The sequence below is a fragment of the Lissotriton helveticus genome, chromosome 6 (genome assembly GCF_964261635.1).
Source record: "Lissotriton helveticus chromosome 6, aLisHel1.1, whole genome shotgun sequence".
In the NCBI taxonomy this organism is placed as follows: Eukaryota; Metazoa; Chordata; class Amphibia; order Caudata; family Salamandridae; genus Lissotriton; species Lissotriton helveticus.
Window position 1 is genome coordinate 1331145868 of NC_136067.1, and position 26264 is coordinate 1331172131.

Genomic DNA, 26264 nt, shown 5'->3' on the forward strand with positions numbered 1-26264 from the left:
TACTTCCTCACCTCGTATCTTCACAAAGGTGATGACGGTAGTAGCAGCACATCTCAGAAGGTCGGGGATTCCTGTGTTTCCCTATATGGACGATTGGTGCTCAAAGCAAAGTCACCGAAGATAGTGTCACGTCTCTTGCAGGAGAAAACTTGGGGTTTTCGATTAATGTACCCAAGTATCACCTGGTGCCCTCTCAGCGCAACCTTTTCATAGAGACAATGCTGGACACTACAGTGAGTCGTCGTGCCTTCCTGCCTCAACAGAGGATTCAAGTCATCCAGGCTATGATTCCAACTTTTCTGAATGGAGTGTCATTTTCAGTCCTGAATGTCTTGCGTCTGCTCGGGATGTTCGTTTCCTACATACTGCTGGTCAACCATGCACACTGGCATATGAGGGCTCTTCAGAGGTGCCTCCGCAGGCAGTAGTTTCAACAAAACAGAGATCTCGAGGAATTGGTAATGATCTCCAGAGACACTGCAGCGGATCTGCCGTAGTGGCGTGTGCCAGTCAACTTGTCTCAAGGCAAGCTGTTTCACCCTCCTTATCAGGTGGCCACAGTGATCACAGATGCCTCCACTTTAGGGTGGGGAGAGCCTCTGGGGGATCTGGAGGTGAAAGGTCTTTGATGTCCAGAGGAAAGTTTGATTCGCATAAATTTTTGGGAATTGCGGGCAATACGTCTGTCTCTCAAGGCCTTCTTCCTTTCCTTCGCGGTCAGTCGGTTCAGGTCTTAACAGACAACACTACCATGATGTGGTACATCAACAAACAGGGATCAGTAGGGTTGTATGTTCTCTGCAGAGAGGTTCTACGACTCTGGTCCTGCGCTCACGACCATCAGATTTGCGTAATCACAAATTATATGCCTGGAAAACTGAATGTGCGTACGTACAGTCTCAGACTGCAATATTCAGCTGATCACAAGTGGCTTCTCCATCCGGATGTTCACATTTTCAGGATGTGGGGGATCCCTCTGTTGGACCGGTTTGCCACTCACAAGAACGTGCACTGCTAGTCATTCTGCAGGCTACGGTACCTGACGCGGGGAACTTTGGGGGCTGCTTTTCTGTTAAATTGGGGCTCACAGCTTGTTTACGCGTTTCCCCTATTCCCTTAATTCCTCGAGTTCTGAGGAACATTCCCCTGAACCGGGCCCATGTCATATTGATCGCTCAGGATCGGCTGTGAAGGGTGTTGTACACAGACCTTATTGGCCTCCTCTCGTCACACTCGCCACTCCGTCTCCCTCTCAGGGCAGACCTTCTCTCGCTGGGGCAGGTTCTACACCCCCACCTCCAGAGACTGCTCCTTCATGCCTGGAGATTGAACGGGGCAACCTAAGTTCTTTCTCTCTCCCACCGGATGTGGTAGATTGTATTTTATTAGCCATAAGACACCCCACCAATCTGTCTATTCCGGTAGATGGGCCAAGTTTTTAAAATGGCGTGGAGAGAGATCACTTGATCCCATGCGAGCCCATTTCTGATATCCTGAGTTTCTCTCTTTCCCTAGCACAACATGCTCTGCTTAGTCACTAGTAGTTTTGCAGAGGGGACTGAAATCGACAAGCATAAAGATACATTATGTACATTCGGTAACCGGGCTAGAACACGCCTACAGCGGAATTTTCTAGGCAGGTGCAGCTGAACAGTAAAATACAAAAAACGGTTTCAGCACTTCTATCATTTGCAAAGTATCTCAATTCCAAGGTTGTTCCATTCGGGCCCGCCACTTGACAAGTGTGTGAGGGCCTTTATCTAGTGAGAAAGGTATGCACCAATAAGAACAGTGTACTCATTACGGAAACAAGTCTAACGCGGCAGAAACAAAACTTATAGTGGAACATTTCTGGGAATTGAACTAGATCAGTTTTGAACAGGCTAAAATGGCGCCTGTAAAGAAAATGGCGCAGCGAATGCTAACTTACATTGGTCAATGCGCAAACTTGAACATTTCATCTAACAGACCCTCATTTTAGAATGAGCTAAACCATTTTCTAACAACAACAGGAAACCATAAGCAATAATACAAATTCACAACAATAAACTCTTATGGGCACTTATGGGAGGAGGGAAGAATTCTCGAAAATGCCCTTGTCTATATTCACGGGGTCTTCAATTTCTTTCTGTACCATAATTGCGCCATTGGTATCATGAATCGATATTTTTCTTTTAGTGGTGAGAATAGTGGTGCAATAGGAGCAACAGAACGGAAGGCACTGAATAAGAGCACAGCAGGCACCAATATCACAATCAGGCAAATCACTTTTTCAAATATCCAGCCCCAGCTACCAAAAAGAGACGAACTCCAATTTCCCCTTTCCATTCCCTTGATATTCTCGAGGATGTCTAAAATGTACTTTTCCATATTCGTGATCCCGACTACACCCTGGTCTCCCACTACCGCGCATACACCACCACTGTTGGCTAAGATAAAATCAACTGCACATCTGGTCTGTTCTGAATATATTTGCATACTTTCCAACTGAGTGGTGATGTCTCGTAAAGCTGTCACTGTGGTGGTAGACAAAATTTGCAGCTTGCAGCCAAGGTATTCTCGAGCTTTCTAACCCCTGCCATTGAGGCACCACCCAAAGTGAAAATAGAAGAAAAGATGTATCCAAACGTGATCCCATTACTATAATTATTGACCTCCATATCGGTCACTCCCTCACAGAATTCTTTGGTTAAAGTCCTTTTAACCCAGCATACATAAGGATTAGCATATTTACAAGGCACATCTAAGGGAAATACCATCCCAAGAGCTACATCATCTGTACCATTATGGACATACGAATATGTACCATTAGACAAAAAGTAAAACACTGGGTGTGCATAAATCAGCCCTTCATAATATACTGCAGCATATCTAGTGTTCATTCGAAAAGTACTCGGATCTTTATCATTCACTAATGGGATTGTATTCTTGTACAGTAATATTCCAGAACAATTGATATACAAAGAAGTGTCTGTACTATTCACAATGGGGCAACAAACAGGATAATAAACAGGCTCCAGGCTAACTATCAATTCCTTGTAATGCCAGCCAACCGAAGTAACATTCTGTTCTTCCATATAAAAATTGTTGCAATAAGTACTGTTATCACAACTGGATAACCCATTCCCAGCTGCTTTCTTTAATAAAAACAAGGTCCTGGATAGACAAAACCAAAAGCTCCCTTCACTTCTGTAAATTGCGGTGGACGAGATATGTATAGTTTACAAGTGACAATGGATATGCTGTCCATAAACTAGTGACAGATTCAGTGGGGTTACAAACTGTCCCTTCTCCAAAGAATCTCTTGTGTGTGTCTAGACATACATTACCCCTTTTATTTCTTTTTGGGAGAATAACCTTATCCTTACTACGTAGAGGCATATTGTGATCATTTTCCAAAACCCCATGACACTCCACACAATATGATTATCAACAAAGCCAACAGAACACCACATATTGTTTTCCTTTTCAGTGTCCACACCACATCATGCTGGGCAACAGGAACCATTGGCTGCTGTTCCTCAGCAACCTTTCTGCCAAAAGGATGCATAACATATAATAAAAGGGGGGAAAAATGCAAAAAGATATACTAGTTCCCAGTGTCCATCTGAGCCTCACTTGTACAGGCTCCTATTGTCCATCAAGAAGTTGGCACTTTTGAGTACCAGCAGTGAAGCTTGCTCTGTCCTGAGATCTTTTAATGTGTCCCAAGTCGGTCCCGATGGTATTCCTTCAAGGTATACTAAAGCCTTTCCTAACTAATGTTCAAACAACTAGGATAAAGTAAACAGAAAATTCTCCACTAATTTCTGTTAGTTCCGTTGATACTGTGACTTAGAACTAGCTATCTTATGCAGTCCATCCCTAATCCCTATGCTCCTTAGATGCAGTATCCCTCAGCCGAGGGCGCAAATTGTACCTGGTAGCCCCAGGCACTGTGTGATTAATGAACAAAGGCTCTTGGATAGCTTGTATTTCTAGGGGAACAGCCTCGATTAACACATCCTCATTCTCTTTATCTGTTTGCATCCACGCTAACGGGGCATCACTAAAAGGAATAAAGCTGGGCACCTGTCCGCACTTCGTGTCCCCAAATCCGTCTTTGACCTACTGGTCGTAGGGTAACGGCAAGGGGATCCTCCTATAGTGGGTCGCATGGACCCAGTTCTTACTGCCAGCAACCTTCACAAACGTGCGTGTCACCAACAGAATCTTCTCAGGACCTTTCCAGCGTGGCTCCAAACTTTTATTCCTCTGAAAATTTCGTAGCAAAATGTAATCGCCAGGCTCGATGTCGTGGCCGGGCCCCTCTGGTGCGGAAGGTAGGGAGTCACGCACCTGTTGCTGAATAGAACGCAAACTTTCTGTTAACTGGCCATTGTAATCAAGCAACACAGGGTGCTCAATATCTGACTACTTACCAGGACGCCCCGTCATTTGCCGGGCGCCCAAACACGACCTCGTAAGGAGACTATCCTGTCCTAGAGCAGATGTTCTTGTTGGTAAAAGAGCTAATGGTAAATCATCTGGCCACTTTAACCCTGTTGTCTCCAGAATTTTTGCCAGTTTCAGTTTGAGAGTACCATTGTACTTCTCAACCAAACCTGCTGACTGTGGATGATTAGCAGCATGACATTTCTGTTTTACATGGAGACCTTCACAAATCTACTTGATCACTTTTGCATTAAAATGACTTCTGTTGTCACTCCAGATAACTTGGGGCAAGCCGAAACGAGGAGAGAACTCCTACAGGAGTACCTTTGCAGTCGTAATGTCTGTATTATCTTTAGTGGGGTAAGCCTCAACCAATTTACTGAATGCACATAAAACCACCAAAACGTACTTAAGATTATTGCATCTTTCTAGTTCAATATAGTCCATTTGAAAGACTTCAAAATGAAAAGTGGGTGGTGCAAAATTACCAGGTGGTGTCGGGGTACCCTTCCCTGGATTATGCATCATGCAGACCATGCAGTACTTTACTAAATGTGCAGCCGTCCTGGAAATATGGTTGTTCTGCCATACAGGGGCTAACAACTTACAAATGCCTTTTGCACTAATATGAGCTGGACCATGTACCATAGTAACCACAGGAAGAACATATGCATCTGGTAACATCCATCTCCGCTTCCCTGATTTATCAATCCAACATCCTTCCTCATTCAATTGTGCTGTACTTTCCTGCCATTCTGCTAATTCTTCTATCATGGCTTCACTTTGTATCTCCTTTACACTTTCACGGGTATTCTCAAACATAACAACCTTGGGAACCCACCTAGCTGGACCTGCTACAAACATGCGTATCATCTTTGTTCGAGCCGTCTCCTTAGCTGTCTGATCTTCAAAAGCATTTCCTCTACCCACATCATCAGTAACCTTCCTGTAGGCACTACGTTTAATTATGGGCAATTTCTTGGGGAGCGTTAAAGTGGAAAAAAGCCTCCATATGAGAAGCCCATGCTGAATCTTGGTGCATGAGAAGTAAAGAGCCCTCTCTCAGCCCAGAGTCACCCAAAATTATGCGCCACCCCGAAGGCATACTGGCTGTCACTACAGATGTTGACAACCAGTCCTTCGCTCAATTCCCAAGCTCGAATAAGAGCAGCGAGCTCAGCAGCTTCAGCCGACTGATAAGGGACCCATAATGTCTCTACCACCATGCGCAACATAGTGATAGCTTAAGCTGCAGTTGTGGTGCCATTTGGTAATTGAAAACAGGAGCCATCGACATATAGTTGTCATTGGGGGTCAGATAAGAGAATACAAGTCAAGTCTACCCGTCTCTTCTTCCGTCTGAAAGATATAATCATGTTTGTCGACTGCATCATTCTCGGAAGGGTGGGGTAGTAACGTGGCTGGATTCAGAGTGGCACATTTTTCAATTGTAATATGCTTAGCAAACAATGTCAATTCATAGCCAGTAATATGTGCACTGGTGAGGTGCTGTGTCTTTGTCTCATTCAAAAGTGTATCCACAGCATGGGGTACCATAACTGTGAGGTCAGTTTCAAGTACAAGTCCAACCAAATTGTCTGATTGAATTGGCCACAGCCGTGACCGCTCTCAGACAACTAGGTAGGGCTCTTACGACAGGATCAGGCACAGCAGTGAAATAAGCACAAGGCCTCTGCTTACCCCAAAACTTTTGTGTTGGGACAGAAAGTGCGCAACCAGCCATCTCATGGAAATAGAGCACAAACGGTTTGCCATAGTTAGGTGTGCCAAGCACTGGAGCTGAACAAAGCACAGTTTTCAATTGCTCAAAAGACTGCTGACATTCAAACGTCCAAGACATAGGCTCATGCACTTCTTTTGTTGTTAAAGGAAGCAACGGTTTGATTAGTAACGAGTAGTTTGGGATCCACTGGTGACAGTGGGAAGTAATACCTGTAAAAGCGCGTACATCTTTCTGAGTTTGTGGAATGGGCATTTTAACAATGGTACTAATGCACTCTGGGGTCAACCTCCAACCCTCCTTCGACAGTAGGTTACCTAAATAGGTGACCTACTGTCGCCAATATTGAAATTTAGAAAGGGAAACCTTATGTTCATGATGGGCCAAATGCAAAAACAATTTGACTGTAAGATCTTTGCAACCCTGTTCTGTGTCAGAAGCGATAAGTAGGTCATCAACATACTGCACTCATATATTACCTGAAGGAAGCGATAAGGAATCCAACTGACCTTTTAATACTTGACTATAAATGCTAGGACTCTCTGTATATCCCTGAGGAGCGCAATAGAATCTAAAACGCCTACCTGCCAGTGTGAACCCAAACAAATATCTACTGTCTCGATGGATAGGAATACTAAAGAAAGCATTTTTCAAATCAATAACAGAAATGAACTTAGCAGTAGGAGGGATCATTGTCAAAAGTGTAGTAATCTCAGGAACCACCGAGAACTGTGGAACTGCTATTTTGTTAACCTCACGCAGATCAATCACAAAACGATAAACATTATCATTGTCTTCAGAGGAGCCTGAGGGTGTCCTTCTAAGAATCGGAAGAATCGGACTATTACAAATATTGGCAGACGTTTCTTCAACTACTCCTTTTTGTATCAAATCCTGAATAAACTGAAGAAAAGCCCGTTCTCCTGCCTGTGGTATTTTATATCTAGGAATAAGAGGCAAAATAGCATGATCCTTAACCTGTATGGAAACTGGTGGAATATGCAACAGACCTACAGTCATCACCTGTTGCCCATAGAATGGGAGGGATGTCAGCAAATTCAGCTGGGCGGTGTGCATCTAGAGACAAACACTGTTTAGTACTCACATCCGGACCCATAGTAATATAGACACCTGCAGGGGAGCAATAGATAGTAGCATGCAACTTCTTCAACAAATCCAAACCCGTCAAATTTTCGCCACAGTTGGATGTCAGCAAAAACGTTGAGTCCACCGTGAACGGACAAACAGTCAATGCAAGGGGGAGTGAAATGGGACTTACAACCGGTACACCTGAAAAACCTACCCAAACATTATTTAAGCCAGACCGAGCCGCCCCAGGGACCATATGTTGAAAAACAGAACTCTTTGTCGTACCTGTGTCCACAAACAATTCCTTAGTCAAGCCTTGCAAATCCGCTGTGACATAAGGACCACGTTGATCTACAGGTATCTGAACTGGTCCCTCACCCTGTCACCTCATCCATATCGTAATCATCACAAGGGTAATCAAAGTAAATATTATCAAAGCGACCCTGTGAACCCGTAGCACTCTGAGCTCTATCAGTCCCACGACCTCTCCCACCAGAACCTCGCCCTTTAGGAGCCGCAACTTTCTGTAAAAGCACAAGGCACTGGGTACGCCAGTGACCTTCCTCCTTACAATATGTACACTGATTTGGCCCTAAAGGTGTCGTTGAAGGCTGCCTGCTGGTATGTGGAAGCTTCTTGGAAGGACCACCTCGTCCCCTACTGTTTCCCCTAAACGCTTGCTGCAACAGCACCGTAGTTTTTAAATCCTTACGTTTCTTATCAGTCCTATCCTTTTCCTTCTGATTTCAGTGTTCATAATACTGGGCCATATTCAAAATAACAGAGAGGGAAGACATGGACCAAGTACTCTAAGAAGCCTGTAAACGCGTCGTAATTTCAGGAAGGTTAGAAACAAACCTGTCGACAAACAATCGAACTCCTCCCTCAATAGACATATCCTGCCCCCCATAGTCAAAAAATGTATCTGCAAACCGAGTAACAAAATCGGACACGCTCTCATTCTTCTTCTATTTACAACAACAAGGGGCCCCAATTAAGTCAACAGGGGACCTCGGGGAACTACTGAATCTCCGACTAACCCGGAGCATCTTGGCGCGGCTGGAATACGTTTAACTAACGCACACGCAAAAGCACCCAATCTTGGGCTGCGGTACTTATTCAAAGGTACTCCTCTTGCCGTCTACATACGAGTGCCCTGGCAAGTAGAGGCTTACAGCGTTAAGGCATTATTTTAATGTTCTGATGATGGTCCCTATGATTAATAGGGGGACCGAAACGCCGTCGACCTTTGTAACACCTTATACAAAACGTGATTGTTATGTGATGTAATGGTGTCCTTCTGATTTTTCTGTACAACTGCATCTTTTACACAGAAAACGTTTGTCTGCCTTAAAAGCCCTTCTTTGTCTGTGAACCTACCTTCTGTATTTGATCCGTTAGTGTTGGGCACAGGCTTGTGTACCACACTGGTGATTAGTTGAAGGTATTGTGTTTGAACTAAATTGTTTATTGAGTAAATTTGAAGACCTCTGTCCTGCTGGACATGTCACTCGGAATATAGAACTGACTCTGTTTATATTTATTGTCTCTTTAATTCATGAATGCATGGGACCACTGTTGTTTGAAAAAGCTCATTCTTCTTCTGTCAACAAGCCGTCAATTTGTCCCAGCTTACCTTCTTAGGTGTAATAAGTGAATGCATATATGTAATAATACGACTTTGCAAAGCAAGTATCTCGGCCCGGGGTTTATCACCTGGCTTCTTTTCCTGGTCCCATCCTTTAATCACATCCTATGTACCCCCCAACTCTGTGACATGATCTTGAACATGAACCTGTCTCCAAACATCAACCAGAACAAGGAGAGCAAAATACATTTCAATATCAGCAAGAGTCATTATAGTAGAAGAGGCAGCCTCTGTTAATTCTTTATATTAAGCTGTACGATTTGTCCTATGGTCAGGCAAATTAGCCTTAAGGGTTAAAATCTCACTCCTTTTCCACGGAGTATAGACCCATTGCTCCTGAAAACAAGCGGCTACGGCTGCTCTAGTGGCATTACCATGCTGATCTGTTAACTCCGGTATTTCAGGATTTTATATTGGATGAACCTCACGCATAGGGAGCTGAGTAAGTTTAGTGGGACTCTTTTCAAACAACCAAACTCTATAGGAAACTACAGTATTAATATTTGCGAGTACCGGCCAAGGGGCTAAATCAGCAATATAAACACGATCTTTAATATCAAAAAACACTTGTGGAGCCTCAAATTCTATGTGTGTGCGCCTGAGATCGATCAATGTAGCAGACATATGCTGGAGAACATGCTGCTGCATAAAAGGCTCGAAGTCACACACAGCCTGCCAAATGTCTTCAGCGCCATAAACCTTATTACCAGCCCACTTCATAGCCTGCCTGGCCAGCACCTGCTTCTCATCTTCCCCTACTTCAGAGCACACAAACAGATCCATCCGTTCCCTGAATTTTGTCCAATCTCTATCCTAAAACCCACGTACTGGTGTGTCAGCATTCAAAAGCGTCGGAGGATGAAAAACCATAGAAGGAGAAGCAACAGAGGTAATAGACACAATTGTTGTTAACGCTTGCACCAGAGGAGAAAGAACAGAACATACAGAAGTTAAAACAGTAGATGTACTAGGGGTCACAGTTGTCAAAGATGGCAAGGACAAAGAAGGAGCAGGAGGTGCCGTAGCTAAAGCTGTTGAAACAACAGCTGTGGATACGGGAACAGCCGTAGCAGACATAACAGGCTGCTGTGACTGTAAGGGAAAGGTGGGACATATCCTCTGCGGAGCATAAGGAGGCGGGGGTCCAGTATTTAACAACTCTTCTACAAAAGTATAATTTTCCTCTTTGGCCAGATAAGATTTATCAATATACAACTGAAATCTCCTATCTTCCCATTCAATTCCGGACTCTTGTTTTTCTCTATCAAATACCTCAGCTTTGTGTGTTAATGTTTGCATTTTCCTCTTCCGTGCATCTCTTTCCATCTTTAACCGTCTCTGTCTGTCCTCCTTCTGCCAAGTCCTGAGGGAGTCAAATATGGACTGTCTACTTCTTTTCTTAAATAACTGCTCCTGTAAAAACACATTTTTTTTGTTCATCATAAGTGCCCGTCAACGGCCAGAGGAACTCGGCATTGTCCCTCGTATATTTGTGCCATAATGTACTAAACATAATAGGGCTAAGACCATGTTTCACATTCATATCATTTGTGCAGGGATCCCTGAGCCATCAGTTCGACCCGACAATGTCCTTGTCCCCCCACCCCCCCAACCCCCCTTTGGGGAAAGGCGATGGATCAATCACCCAAAGGAGTCCCTGTTCTGGCACCAACTGAAGGAAGTGGCTCGATTAGGGTCACCCGGGTCACTAATGACCACCTCTCAGCCTTCCATTCCAAATGAAGAGTCAGTCAAACAGTAGAGAATACAAACCAATAACTGTTTAGACATATACACTCAGATCGGAGCCCGGTCTGCCCAGTCGCTAGGAGTGTTGAAGAGGGGACTGAAATCGACAAGCATAAAAATACATTATGTACATTCCATAACCGGGCTAGAACATGGCTACAGTGGAATTTTTCAGCCAGGTGCAGCTAAATGGGAAAATACAAAAACAGTTTCATTTACAAAGTATCTCAATTCCAAGGTCGTTCCATTCGGGCCCTCCACTAGACAAGTGGGAGAGGGCCTCTATCTAGCGAGAAAGGTATGCGCTAATAAGAGCAGTGTACTCATTAAGGGAACAAGTCTAATGTGACTGAAACTAAACTTATAGTGGATCATTTCTCGGGATTGAACTAGATCAGTTCCAAACAGCGTAAAATGGCGCCTGTTAAGAAAATGGTGCAGCGAATGCTAACTTACAAAAGAACGCTGTCCAGGTTGATCATCCTTGGCATCAAGATCTGCTACCCCTTGTCCAAGAAGGGGCCTCCTGAAGGTATACAGGAGGGAGAGGAGTTGACCAAACGGCTAAGGTGGTCGACCTCGAATCTGGGGAATTGGGTTCGAGTCTCGGCAATGACGCTGAACATCCTGTGATTCTGGGAGAATCCCTTAATCGCCCCATGCATAACAAAAATGAATGTGTCCTCATGTAATGCAACTGATGTTATGTAAAGCGCTCTGATACCCTATTCAGGTCAAGTTTACACTATATAAAACTCTGTAAAAAAAAAAAAAAATACAAGCTCATTCCACCAGAGCTAAGTCTTCTTCTTTAGCTAGAGGTGTCCCTGTTTTAGACATCTGCAAGATGGCAACTTGGGCCTCCCTCCACACTCTCGCAAAGCATTATTGCTTAGACTTGGTGAGGAGGGACAAACACTTTGCACCTTCTGTGCTACAAGATTTTTGGGTATTGGTAGGCAGGCACCCTCCACCGGGTGCGGGACTGCTTGGGGATTCCATTCAGAAGGTGAGGATGCACAGGCAGATGTATCCAGCAGAAGAGCAAGTTACTTACCTTCGGTAACACTTACTCTGGTAGATACAGTATTTGCCTGTGGATTCCTCGCTGACCCACTCGCCTTCCTGTTGGCTGTTTGTTTACACCGGAAAATGATTATCTTGTCATTTAGGTATTTTATTATTGTGATACTGGTCACTAGGACAAGGTCATATTTTAGAATTTCCAGTTTTAATTGGTTGTGTATACCGTGTATACATGTGAAATGTTGTTGGTTTGCCCATTCGCCTCGAAGACATGGAAAAATGGGTGTAACTGATGTCAGCACGCGGACTAGGTCTTTTTATGGCTCCGGTGACATCACATGGAGTCGTATGTGGAGTGGTTTCTTTGTGACGCTTTCATCGACGTGGGATAGCTATGGAGAAAAGTTTCTGTGGAATACTGCGCATGGGAGTAATTCAAAAGGTGAAGAATCCACAGGCAGATACTGTATCCACCAGAAAAAGCGTTACTGAAGGTAAGTAACTTGTTCGCTAGTCCATGTGATTAAATTAAATCTGGAATAAAATGTGTGTTGAAGCATAGGTATAGGTATAAGTCTGGAGCTGGTCCTAAGTGTTTTAGACCATGCCTGATTTTGTTTTTGTTCTTCAGTACTGAAAGCACCTTCACTCTGTGGCCAAGCAGATGAGAGACCCTCCATCTGTTGATTTTGACCTAGCCCTCCTACGCTGTTATTGCTGGGGCATGGGACTCAAAGAGATGGCCACTGGAATCCAGAAATGATTGTGACAAGGCAGAGCAATAGCAAATGTTTTTATATCCTTGCTCGAGATTGAGATTCCATCTGATGAGATTTTGATTTTCAAACTGTAACAAACACCCCCTCCCCCCCCCCACCCAACCCCCAATGTTGCCATTTTCATAGAAGAAACAGAAAATAACGTAATGGGAAAGGTAAATTTTATTAGTGTGGCAGAACTAGAAGCGTATGCAGTTTTTAGGAGCTGTAAGCAGAACTATGAAAATAAGAAATTCAGGTAAACATCTATGTGTTTGGTAAAACATTTTTCATTGTGCTTATGAAAAATGTAAAACACTTGATTTGTAGAATGTGTCTTTGGAATTTCATTATGTCAGCTTCATTGAACTATGTTGGAAGTATTTAGCAAATGACTTCTTATTCTCCTTTGGTGTAAAAAGAGGAATTTAGTTTAAAGCAATTTTGAAAGAAAGGGCAAATTAAATGTATTAATTGTTTTAAAATCTTTTTGTGGGAATTACATATTTAGGTTATTGTCTAAAATAGCATTGTTTGTGTAGTTGGAAGTCTTAATTCTGCCAACTTTATGGTATTTTTAGTGTCATATGTTGCACACACGTTTATAATTTAGTATTCCTTTTCTAAAGTAGGTTTAAATACATGTAAATGAATGTGCCTGTTAAGCAGCATGTTCTTCTGTTTGCAGTGAGGAATCCATACACTGGTCATAAATATCTCTGTGGAGCACTACAATCAAGTATCGTTTTGTTAGAATGGGTTGAACCAATGCAGAAGTTTATGTTAATTAAGGTAAGACTGCAACAATTGGCATTACTAAACTGAAATTGCAACATTGTTTTATTTTTTTTAAATGGCTAGTTTTAGTTATGTAATAAGTGAAAGGTAAGTACTACTAAGTCACATTTTTGTATACTGTTAGTCACTTGATGCTTCTTTTAGATTCCAAGGGGATGCTAATAGGTGGAGCTTGGCTATGCTCTGGATGACTACCTTACCCGGAGTGTTTTTTTCTCTTGCCCCAATTTTATTTGTGGGGGTTTAGGTTATCCATCCAGTCTTCCTTAACTCATGGAGCCATTTGCGGGTTTGATCTTCTTGATTGTGTTCATCCTCTGCTGCTATAGCCACCATCTCTACCGGGGTTCTAAATTGCTCATACTGATTGGGTGCGTACTTCTTGAACCCTTGCACCCATGATAATCTCCTGTATCTGATAGAGACTACTAGCCGCAGATTCCTTCACTTAGAGTTATCCACAGGCGTGAGATTGGATCCGGAAACTTTTTTGCCACAGCATCCCTGCACGCCGGGGCGACATCACGCTATTTCGCCCAGGCGTCTTCCGTGTACGTGACGTCAGCGAGCTCACATAGTACCTGCCCCGGCGCGCCTACGTCAGTTTTTTCCTTTTCTGCGTGCAACGCGGATCCGGTCCTTGCTATGGGCCTGTTTGGGGCCCTTTTTTCTTCCATTTCTTTTGGTGGAACAGTGTGCAAATGCCTTTGGGCCTCATAACGTGCATGTTTTGTGGGCGTCTTATGTCGGCGACGGACTCTCACCTCATTTGTATGTGGTGTTTGGGGGAGGATCACGGCACCACTGATTGTGTGGCGCGCCAACAGTTGAAGCTGAAGTCGCGGTGGGAGTGCCGGATGAAACTTATCTCGGCGTGTCTCTCCAGGTCGGGGTCCTCCCCTCGGTCGGCTTCGGCGGACGGCTTCAGATACAGCCGTGGTCGTCGTCCTCACACTTCTCCGATGTCATGTGAGTGTCGCTCCTCGGTGTGTAAGTGTCGCAGTTTGTCCCCGGGGGCTGGTTTCCGGCATGCCGGGGGCGTGGACTCTCCGCGGGTGTTGCGGCCCGCGTGTCATCCTATCCACCATTTCCCGGGGTTGGGGTTCGAGAGTCCAGATGGAGACATACGCGGCGGCTTTGCAGGCCTCGCTAGCGTCCCCTCGTCCTTCCCTGCCTGGGGCATTGGCGGATCACTTGCATTACGCGGGGCCCTCTGCGGCACCGCCGGCGGCTCCGGCCCCTGCGCTGACTGGTTCGGATCCAAGCTTGGAGGTTGTGGTGCTGTTGGAGTGCGACTCCTCCGGGGCACCTCCTTCAAGCCACGGCGTCACTGCCTCGCCGCATACTCCCGCGGGCGTCCCTGTGGTGCACAGGAGTTCGCCGGGGATGGGGTCGCATCCCCGAGCCCCTCTCGGTCCTTTGACAAGGTGTTCCTGTCTAAGGCCGAGGTGACACCTGTCTAAGGCCGAGGTGACACCGCTACGGCGCCAGCGGCAGCTGGACCGTGCGGAGCCACAGGGGTCGGTGGACCCTCCTCGTCCCGCTCTGGGTCGAGGTCGGATGGGGACGCCTCGTCCCTCTCAGGGGCCCCACTCGTCCCTTCCTACAAGCGGCTGCCGAGTCGGAGGCTGAATCGTCTCTGGCACCATGGGTTGCCGGGCGATCTACGCCTCATTCTGGGCTGTGGCTGGCGGAGGGCTTCATGTCACTCCCCGGGCCCGTCTCTTTCCCCCACGCAGGTGTCTGTCTCGGCGGGGGTCGAGTCGGCGTCATCCCGGTGCCGCCCCGAGGCCGGTTCGGCTCCAGCTCCACTCCGGTGTCCTGTGCGGGGTGACTTGGAGGAACCTTGTCCGGTGACGCCGGATGGTGCTGATGTCCTGCCTCAGGCGGCGCCCTCTACGACTCTGCGCAGGGGTCTTACCGCGGATTCGTCTTCGGACACTCCCTCTTCTCCGGAGGCAGGCTGTATATTGGTGTTGTCCTCTCCGGAGACTGGCCGCCGTGTGGTGTCTTTTTCACCAGCGTCGAATTGTGGCTCCCCGCCCTTCCTGAGGCAGAGGTGTTCGTCAGAAGAGCATCAGGTCCCTCATTCTTCGGCTCCTTCTGACTTCCAGGTCTGGCCCTTGCCCGTCCCGCTTGGCCCCGGGGACGGCCGCCTTAGTTTGCAGCCGTCGCCCACGGAGGAACTGCTTTCACCGCCGCTGGGCCCTGCGGAGGCGGGTGCGGCCTTGGCTCACGCAGTGTCCGCGGCTGTGGGCATCCTGCGCATGGGTGTCCCGGTGGCTCACTTTCCAGCGGACCATCTCTTAGAGGTCCTCCACCAGGGCTCTGGTGGAATGGAAATCTTACTTCTCTTTGAAGGTTCGCTCCTTTCTTCCTTGACGGCGACTTGGAGGCGTCCTGCCTCAGGGGAACCGGTGCCTCAGCATCTTCTGCACCGGCACCTCCCGGCGCCGGATGACCCGGCGTGTCTTTCCCTTCACCCCTCGGCCGCCAGCCCCCTTTTGCGGACTGCTTTTCCCTCCCTGCCGCCACTGTTGACTCCGCCGTCCTGGGAGGCCCACTTGCTGGACTCATGGGGGCGCAACATGTTCGCTTCAACCAGAGCTGCCCTGCGGTCCCTCAACACCTTGTGTGTTCTGGCTAGGGCCTCTTCCTATTTGTGGGACTCGGCTGAGTCTCTGGGATCCGCAGCGTCCCAGGAGACTGGTCAGGTGGACGTACGGCATCATGCGTTGGATGGCCGGGAGCTTGCGGCGTTTATTCTCCGCTCCGCTCCTCTGCCTTATCCTCCTCCTCCTCCTCCGTTCCCTCCTCAGTGACTCCTGAGTTGGACTGAATCTGGGCCTTCTTAGGCCAATTGTTGTGGCTGTGGAGTGTGTTTTCTGGCCATTTGCGTCTTTCCTTGGGACTTTGGCATTGTTGGCTGCTGGACGGCCCTTTTGTTGATTATGTGTGTGTGTGTTCTACCGGAGTTGGTGCGCAGACTTGGCCCTGAGATTAGGCCTTCTGCTTTGCTTGGGCTGCTTATCAAGCCTTTCGTGGAGGTGTTTTTTCCTTGTGGCTCTTTTGTTTTTCCTCTGCTGCGGAAGTTTTTCCAAAGAGAGTTCCCATATTTTGGCACTTAACGTACCCTATATGGGGTAGTGGTAGCTTTCATATGGCTTGCGCTCTACTAGGGGCTTCAGGTCGCATTCGGGAGCCTGTTCTCCATGGCGTTTATGTAGGTTGCTTTTGCTTCTTGAGGTCAAGTGCGTGGCCACTCGTAGTGGTGTGCCCGGGCATCTCCTTCTCTCCCTGCTCCTGTCCTGAGGTCTGGAATGATCCTGTGTTCTCCCTTGCCAGGCGCCGCCTACTCGGCCTTTCTGGGGCCTCGGGCTGTACTTCTTGCGGCTTTTGACTGCTAGCGCTGTTCTGGCTGGCGGGTTGCTCTCCATCTGGAGTGGGTTCGCCTTCTTTTCCCTTGCTTCCTTAGGTCTTTTAGGCTTCTTCTTCCTCCCTTCCTGTCTTGGCATTGGGCGGAAGCTATGTTGCCTTGTGGGGGAGTGTGGTAGTTCGACCTCTCCGACCTTGTCCTTGGTTTCTCTACGGTGAGTGTACGGGCCTCTCCAGCCTTCATCTCCCTCCAACATCCTCTTGGGATTGGTTTGATTCTGCTTGTGGGAGTTACCATTGCCTGGCAGGGACGAGGTTCTGCCTGGTCCACAGATCTGATCCCCTGTGGGGCACTCTGTTCTTTATTGGCTGCTGGGGTCCTTTTGCAGACCCTCCTTCCCAGGGGGTATTGCTAGGGTATCTATTCTACGTGAAGGAATCTGCGGCTAGTAGTCTCTATCAGATGTACGAGTTACTTACCTTCAGTAAAGGTGTATCAGGTAGAGACGTTTCTAGCCGCAGATTCCTTCACGGCCAGCCCTTCCTCCCCTATTCTGCGAGGACCCTTGGGCTGGTCTTCAGTACTCGCCTCCCGGTGGGGGGCTGTGTCTCCTGTGAGTGCCTTCCTTGTTTTTGGCGGGTGGCTCCGTCTGGGGCAGTTCATTTCTCCCTTGGTTCTTTGGAGGCTGGGGTTCCAGTGCTCTGGGGCCCTGCCGCTCTGGCTACTCCAGGTTTGGGGGGGATTGCTTTCTATCCCTGTCCTCCCCTCCCTTCCCTCCTTCCATTGCTATCCTTGTCCCTTATTGGTGGATGCCCTTTATGTTGGGGTGGCTTGGAGGTTTGTTGTCCCTGTCTGTCTTGGAACTGGTCCCCTACCTTGCTTTGGATGAGGGTGGTAGGTTACTACGTGTGCCATGACTTTTACGCATGTTCCTTGCCTCTGGGCCACAAGGGTGAGACCCTTTCTGTGTGCTGGCAGGGTGGCTGCGCAGGGCTCTGCTTGGTCTTTCTTCTTTCCCTGCCTTTGGGTTCTGCGTTGTTGACACTACTCAGTGTGGTGTTGTTAGTCACCGTTTCTTTCCAATTTTATGCTCTTCGCACACTGTTCCCTTGCCTCCACAGTTTCTTATCTGGTGGCGCTGAGGTCAAATACGCAGACAACGCCTGCCCAACGCCTGCCCCTGCCACAGCATCCCCGGCGCGCGGGAATACTGTGGCAAAAAAGTTTTCAGATCCAGTCTAGCACCTGGGGATAATTCTACATGAAGGAATCTACGGCTAGAATCGTCTCTACCAGATAAATCGTTTCCGAAGGTAAGTAACTCATGCACCACTGCTCAAGAGCAACCACTTGCTTTTGCATGCCTGTAATCGCTACTCCAAGAGAGGAGGCCATTTTGACAACATATGGAATTGCAGTCACATTGACAATGCCATAATTATTTATTTTGTTTATTATTTATTTTGTGTACTTATAAAGCGCAACCTATCACCCAGAGGGCATCCTGGCGCTGTAATATACCCTGTTGCCACTGCAGGACCCTTTACAAATATTCCTCTCCAAGGACTCTGCTGAAAAAACTCCTGATAGGGCTATTTAATGCAGTATTCCTGCTCCTGTTTCGCTGAAGGAGCCAGCAATTTTAATGTCAGAATCAAAGTTGGCATTTTGGCTACCCACGAGGTTTCCAGTTGCGAAGTGAATGCCATATGTACATTGAACAACCTCATGGCAGTTCCTAACGCCTTGGATGACCCCTCACAGTTGTCAATAATAATGACTTGGCTGTGGGTGGGACTCCCTCTCATTACCAGGCTACTTATCGCTGTGTGCTCAGTCACACCTGTGACCTGTTCTCTTCCTTTAGCTGCCTCATACTGTTGTCAGGTGTTAATGCCATCTGGTGGGTATTCTGGTGATGATAGCCACTGTAGTCCAACAAGAACATCAGTGCACTTAGATCATGTAGATGTCCACCAGTTGTTGCAAATATGGTGCACAATGTAACTCTGTTAGTGGCAACCAGCATTCGGTATAGGCCATCTTTGCATCCTGTAGGAGAGTAGGATCTGCTTTCATGGTTACCCCCACTTTTTGCTTGCTGTCAATGTGTATCTGAAAGAGACACGTTAGTATTAGATTCCTTACCTTAGAATATCCCCAGGCGTCAGACTGGATCCGGAAATGTTTGCGTAGCAGTACCCTTGCGCGTCGGTAGGCGTCGTCTGCGGCTCCGCGTCCGTCGTCAGCGTCGTGGGCGCCGTGATGACGTCGTCGGAGTACTTAGACGCCGCCTCCGCGTGCTGACGTCAGTTCTTCTTTTTTCCGTGCCAGCAAGCGCAGATCTGGAAAAAGCAGTAACCCTAGTCATTTTTTTACTAACTTTTTTGATTGCTTTTCGAAGTCTCTCGACTCCGAACGGTGCCGTAGGGATGCCCGGCTTCAAGCACTGTGACGATTACGACCGTCTGATGTCGGTCACGGATCCTCACCGCGTCTGTTTGTCCTGTTTGGGCGTCGACCACGACGACAAGGCCTGCTCTGACTGCCGGGCCCTCTCCTCGAAGGCCAGGCGGGAGCGGTCCCGTAGGCGCCTCGAGCTCCGGCAGTCGGCCCCGCGCCGTGAGAGGTCCCGATCCCATGGGAGGTAGAGGGACAGGTCGCGGGCTCGGAGCCACCACAGCTCCGAGAGTAGGCCGCACTCCTCCGGGTCGAAGTCGTCGTCAGGTAAGAGGCGCAAGAAGTCCAAGCGGCGTCATCGCTCCTCGGACTCCACCCGACGCTTGCGCGATGCGGCCGGGGGTTCGGGTGACACCACCCACGCGGCTCCGTCGGAGTCGCGGGCGCCGCGTGCAGCTCCACACCCTCCGGTCCCTGGGCTGAACGCGACGCCGGAGGAGATCGAGCGCTTCCTCATGGCCATGAGGAAACTCTCTCCTCCGACGGGCTCCGCGGCGCCTTCGGGCCCAGCGGACCCATTTGGGGGCCCTAGCGGGTCGGCGGCTCCGGCCCCGACGCCGTCGGGTGCTTCGGCCCGACGCCGCCGACGCCTTCGGGCCCGGCGCCGCGGGCCCCCATTATCCCGCCGGCGCCTTCGGGCCCGGCGCCGAGGGATCCAGTTGTTCCGACGCCGCCGGCGCCTTCGGGCCCGACGCCGCTGGTCCTCCTTCGGGTTCGGGATCGTCGCCGGTGGATCTGACGACCTCCCCGGTGTCGGACCCTCAGGTGTCGCCTCCGGCGCCGTCCTCGGGCGGCGCCGGCCCCGGTCCTACCTTCGTTCCTGTTCAGCCGTCGGAACGGCCCTGTTGGGCGCCACTCCAGACGTCGTTTAAATCTCTTCGACGTCCCCTACCTCGTCGACGTATTCAAGGCCTTGACCCACGGCTCCGTCGTCGTCTTCCGGATCTGCCTCGACCTCCGTCTCGGGCGGGGAGATTTGAAGATGATGGCTCTGGTCCTCCTCTTCTTGGTCGCCGAAGATGTTTTCTGGATCCGGGGCCGCTTGTCTGGCCTCAAGGCGCACCGCGCGCCGAAGCTTGAGTGTCTTCTTTGACCTGAATCGTGCGCAGGCCCTGCAGTTGTCTTCGTTATGGTCTGGTGAAAGGCATTTGTTACAGACCGGGTGCACGTCGATATGTGGGTATTTGGACCCACAGAGCGGACAGTACTTAAACGGACTCCGCTCCATGCTGGAAAGTTGCGTCGTGTCGCGATGAGAAGGCCTCGATGTCCGAAGAGTGCAAGCACTCCGTTGATTCCGACTCCAAGAGACGGAAGAACTCAAGACCGTGCGCAAACAATACCGACGCAAAGAATACAAGGCCTTTTGGCCGTAAAAAGTCAGTTTTTCTCGGTTCCGACAGAGAGACGTCGAGACCGCATCCGAACCCAATGGCGGAAAAAAACAATCTGGGGATGGAGCCGATGCCCATGCGCACTGTAGTCCAGGGGAGGAGCCACCTATCTCAGGATACTTCGAAGACTCTTCCAGGACAACAATGTGCGATCATCCGGACCCAACACTAGGCGGCGATCTAATGCTAAGATATGAATGTTAGCAGCCCTACATGCCAAGAACAGATGCATACTGGTAAGTAGCATATTCATTCACTTTTATGAACAGGACCCATTGGTTGAAAACCCTGCATTTCAGGAGATGGGTGATGAGGAGGACTGGGAGGGGTCTGAGGACCCTCTGACCAGGGAGTGTCAGTCTCAGGAGGACTGGACAGGAGACCTTGGGGAGGCCAGTGGCCTGGACACCTCTCCAGATACTGGCTTTGTCTCCCCTCCTACCGTGGCTTCGGAGGAGGGGGCAACTTATAGTGTGGTGCTGATGAGGGCTGCCAAGGCCTTGGGCCTTGAGCTCCCTGTCGCGGCCGTGAGGACTAACCTCCTCACTGAGGTCCTTAAACCGCAGTCAAGCTCGGCCGAGCCTCTGCTGCCCTTTAATGAGGCCTTGACCGACGTTCTTCTGGGCACTTGGTCCAAGCCCGCTACGGGTTCGCCCGTAGATAGGAACGTGGCCAGACGCCACCGCCCAGCCCCGGGCGACCCATGTTTCCTGTCCTCCCACCCTACCCCCGAGAGCCTGGTCATCCAGGCCTCCAATTCCCAGACGCATTCCCATCGGCCCCGCCGGACCGGGAATCCAAGAGGTATGACCAGTATGGGAAGAAGATCTTCTCATCCCTTAGTCTAGGACTGCGGTCTTCCAACACCGCCTGCCTCTTGGGACGTTACACCCACTCTGTGTGGGATAAGGTCGTGGAAGTGCTGCCAGAGTATCCGTTGGAGGTACGGGTCAAACTCGGCCAAGCCCTTGTGGAGGGCTGGGATGCAGCCAAGTATTCCATCCGGTGTGGGCTGGATACCACTCACTCGCGGGGTAGAGCGATGGCAACGACGGTGGCGGTCAGACGCCACACCTGGCTGAGGTCCGCCAACTTCTCGGCAGATGTTCAGAGCACGCTCATGGACATGCCGTTCGATGGCCGTCGCCTCTTTGGCGACAAGGCAGACCATGCGCTTGAGCGCTTTAAGGACTCCAGGGCTACGGCCAAGTCCTTGGGCCTCTCGGGCCAGCGCCAGCAATCGGCTGCCTTTCACTCCTTTCGTGGCCACGGAAGGGTTGCGCCCATACGCGCCGCCAGCCACGCACCGCAGGGCAATACCCAACGCGGTGGAGGCCGTGGGAATCGCCGTCCGGGCGGTCGGGGGCAGCGGCGAGGTCAGTCCACACCTTCCCCCGCAGCATCCGCCTCAAAACCCTCCTAGTCCGTGCTTTCAGGCCCATGTGACGCCAGTGGGGGGCAGGGTTCGCCATCACCACCTCCACTGGCGCACTGTCACATCGGACAGGTGGGTGCTGCAAATCGTCCGAAGGGGCTACTCCCTCCCCTTCGAGGCGACTCCTCCAGCCATGCCACCGCAGAACCACCGTGTATCGGGGGATCATTTGCGACTTCTGCAGGAGGAAGTTACGGCCCTCTTGGCCAAGGGGGCCATCGAGCGCGTTCCTGGGCCAGAAGTAGGGTGTGGTTGCTACTCCCACTACTTTCTGGTACCCAAGAAGGGCAAAGGGGGCCTACGCCCTATCTTGGACCTAAGGAACGTCAACGGATTCCTCCGGAAGGAGAAGTTCAAAATGCTGACTCTGGCTCAGGTTCTGGCTGCCCTGGACCCAGGAGACTGGATGGTAGCGTTGGACTTGCAGGACGCTTACTTTCATATCCCCGTCCTGCCTGCCCACCGGCGCTACCTGCGGTTCATGGTGGGCCACGAGCACTTTCAATTTACCGCGCTCCCCTTCGGCCTTACCAGCGCCCCACGGGTGTTCACAAAGGTGATGGCGGTGGTCGCAGCTCATCTGCGCAGGTTAGGGGTTTCAGTCTTCCCCTACCTCGATGACTGGCTGTTGAAGGCGGGCTCGCCCCAGACAGTCGTCAGCCACCTCCAGACGACGGCGGACCTCCTGCACCAGCTGGGGTTCTCCATCAATGTGCCGAAGTCACACCTGTGCCCCTCTCAGAAGCTCCTCTTCATCGGAGCGGTTCTGGACTCGGCGCGGTTTCGGGTTTATCCGCCAGAACAGCGGGTCCGGGATATTCAGGCTCTGATTTCCATCTTTCAGCCGTTATCCCGGGTTTCGGTAAGGTTGGCACTGCGGCTTCTGGGGCTGATGGCCTCCTGCATCCTACTGGTGCATCACGCCAGGTGGCGGATGCGGGCTCTGCAGTGGGACCTGAAGTTTCAGTGGGCCCAGCATCAGGGCAACCTATCCGACCACGTCCTGATCTCGGAGGGCACGGCGAGACAGCTGCAGTGGTGGCTTACGGACCGCGATTGGGTCAGCGGCAGATCCCTCTCCCTTCCCCAACCGGAGCACGTAGTTGTGACGGACACGTCCCTCCAGGGCTGGGGAGGCCACATGGGAGAGGCGGAGATCAGAGGCCTCTGGTCTCCGGCGGAGACCCGGCTCCACATCAACCTGTTGGAGCTCCGGGCGATTCGTCTGGCACTGAAGGAATTCCTCCCCTCTGTCCGAGGGAGTGTAGTGCAGGTATTCACGGACAACACCACTGCCATGTGGTACTGCAACAAACAAGGCGGGGTGGGGTCGTGGATCCTTTGTCAAGAGGCTCTTCGCCTTTGGCAATGGCTGGAACGCCAGGGCGTGACCCTGGTGGCTCAACACCTGGCAGGTTCTCTGAACGCCAGGGCGGACGAGCTCAGTCGTCGGTGCATGATGGATCACGAATGGCGTCTGAACTCGGACGTGGCGCAAGGCCTCTTTCAGCGATGGGGAGAGCCTTGGTTAGATCTATTCGCCACCGAAGAGAACGCGCAATGTCATCAGTTCTGCGCGTTGGAATTTCCAAGGCGGCACTCGCTCGGAGACGCTTTTCGTCGCGAGTGGAGTTGCGGTCTGTTGTACGCCTTTCCGCCTATACCACTTCTGCCCAGAGTGCTGAAGAAGATCAAGCGCAACCGGGCCCAAGTCATCCTTGTGGCTCCGGACTGGGCACGAAGGTACTGGTATCCAGAGCTACTCAGTCTGTCAGTCGATCCCCCGGTTCGTCTGCCTCTTCAGGAAGACCTTCTGTCGCAGCAGCAGGGGACGGTCCTCCACCCGAACCTGTCCAGTCTCCACCTCCATGCTTGGAGATTGAGCGGCGACAGTTGAGGCCATTTGACTTGCCTCCTGAAGTTTGTAACATCATTCTGGCAGCCAGGCGTCCCTCCACAAAGTCGGTATACGCCTGCAGGTGGAACAGATTTGTGGCATGGTGCACAGCAAAGGCTGTGGATCCCCTCAATGCCCCTCTTTCTGAAGTCCTTCTCTTCCTTCTTTCTCTTGCCCAGCAGGGCTCTGCTCTGGGCACTATCAAGGGCTACCTTTCTGCCCTTTCAGCCTTTCTCAGGCTGCCTGATCAACCTTCTTTGTTCAAGTCCCCTATTGTTAATAGTTTTCTTAAGGGCCTCACACACACGTTTCCTCCTGTTCCGTTTGTGATGCCTCAGTGGGACTTGAACCTGGTTCTTACCTTTCTGATGTGCGCTCCCTTTGAGCCCCTTCACAACTGTCCTCTTCGCCTTCTGACCTTGAAGACTGCCTTCCTGGTTGCCATCACCTCTGCCAGAAGAGTGAGTGAGCTCCAGGCCCTTTCTTGTACCCCACCTTTCCTTTCTGTCCATCCGGACAAAGTGGTGCTGCGTACCAAACCTTCTTTCCTGCCCAAGGTTGTCACGGCCTTCCACATCGGGCAATCTATCACCTTGCCAACCTTCTTCCCGCCACCGCATCCCTCTAAAGAGGAAGAGCAGCTCCACCGTCTGGACCCAAAACGTGCGCTCTCATTCTACTTGGATCGCACACACCAGTTCCGGGTGGATGACCAACTCTTTGTTGGTTACGTGGGTGCGAAGAAGGGGAAAGCGGTGCACAAGAGGACCATCTCCCGGTGGATCATCCTGTGTATCCAGGCATGCTACTCCTTGGCTAGGAAGGAGCCTCCTGCTGGATTGCGGGCTCATTCTACCCGAGCCACGGCGACTACCACTGCCCTGGGCAGGGGAGTGCCTTTACAAGACATCTGTCAGGCTGCACGTGGGCATCGCTGCACACGTTCGCAAGACACTACTGCCTGGACAGCCAAGTCCGGAGGGATGGCTTCTTTGGCCGTTCCGTCCTCCAGGACTTTCTGGTGTGATTTTGGTTCGCAGACCCACCACCGGGGTTAGTATTGCTGGGGTATCTATTCTAAGGTAAGGAATCTAATACTAACGTGTCTCTTTCAGATGCACAAGTTACTACTTGTGTAACGATATATCTGTAAGAGACATTAGTTAGTATTAGATTCCTTACCGACCCACCCATCCTCCCCGTTCTGCGAACCAATATCTAGGGTTAGGGTTGTCCCCTTCAGGGCCCTAGTTTCAATGGCACCAGTGTTGGTTTTTAACATGGCTCTGCGTTTCTGGCGCGGAAAAGCTGTGTCTAAGAACTGACGTCAGCACGCGGAGGCGGCGTCCAAGTACTCCGACGACGTCATCACGGCGCCCACGACGCCGACGACGGACGCGGAGCCGCAGGCGACGCTTACCGACGCGCAAGGGTACTGCTACGCAAAAATTTCCGGATCCAGTCTGACGCCTGGGGATATTCTAAGGTAAGGAATCTAATACTAACTAATGTCTCTTACAGATATATCGTTACACAAGTAGTAACTTGTGCTTCTGATAGATACATCTGCCGTGTGGATTCCTCACCTCGTGAATATCCCCTTGCGTCAGCAACATTCGGAAATTCTTTTGTAGCCTCGCGCCGACGTGGACTAGGACGTCATAGAGACACGACCTCGCTCGCGACTCCGCTGACGTCACCGATGCCTACAATAGGCCCACGCCGGCGTGATGACATCAGTTCCCTTTTTTCCGCGTCGTCGACGCTAACGGTTTCGGGATACTCTGTAGCTTATAGCTTATTGTTACTTAATATTTCTTCGATTCTCCATTCTCTGACCCTTTGCTACCGTTGTCATGTCGACAAAGAAGACAGGGTTTAAGCCTTGTAGAGAATGTGGGAAGATGATGTCCGTTACGGACCCCCACCAGGACTGTATCTGGTGCTTGAGTTCGGATCACGACGTGGAGGGATGTTCTTCATGTCAGAAGATGAATCCGAAGGCTCTTCGCTAAAGAGAATCTAAACTTCTTGTGGCCAAATTAAAGGCGAGTAAAGTTAAAAAATCCTCGAAGCACTCGAAGAGATCGAAGTCGAGATCCAGGTCGAGGTCTCGAGAGGCGTCGGCCTCGAAGTCTTCGTCTGATCACGTTTCCGGTTCTCATAAGAAACATAAGAAGAGGAGGCATGGATCCCGTCATCATTTAGGTGATAAGTCTGGTTCTAGATCGAGATCTCCCAAGAGGATGAAGTCAAAAGTAATTCCTCCGCAAGTGTCGGATCAAGAAGGTGAGGCTTCGCCTTCGGAGTCGATGGTCCATTCTCCGACTCCGGTTCCGGATCCGACTCCGGCTCCGTCTCCATCTCCGACTCCAGATGGCACCGATGGAGTTCCTGTTGAGGAAGAGGTTTCGAATCCTGTTGAGGAGACAGATTCAAACCTGCCTCGAGATCGGCCT

The 26264-nt window shown here is 50.1% G+C and overlaps 1 protein-coding gene across 7 annotated transcripts in view; it reads left to right on the forward strand.

Annotated features, from left to right (window-relative positions):
* The window catches only part of MAP4K3 (mitogen-activated protein kinase kinase kinase kinase 3), a 1422157-nt gene that overhangs the window by 1006234 nt on the left and 389659 nt on the right, over positions 1-26264 (forward strand). For all 7 annotated transcript variants that reach the window (XM_078649063.1, XM_078649064.1, XM_078649058.1 and 4 more), the window contains one exon: positions 13134-13237. In XM_078649063.1, the coding sequence (XP_078505189.1) occupies positions 13134-13237 (104 nt within the window). The remainder of the gene's footprint in view (positions 1-13133; positions 13238-26264) is intronic.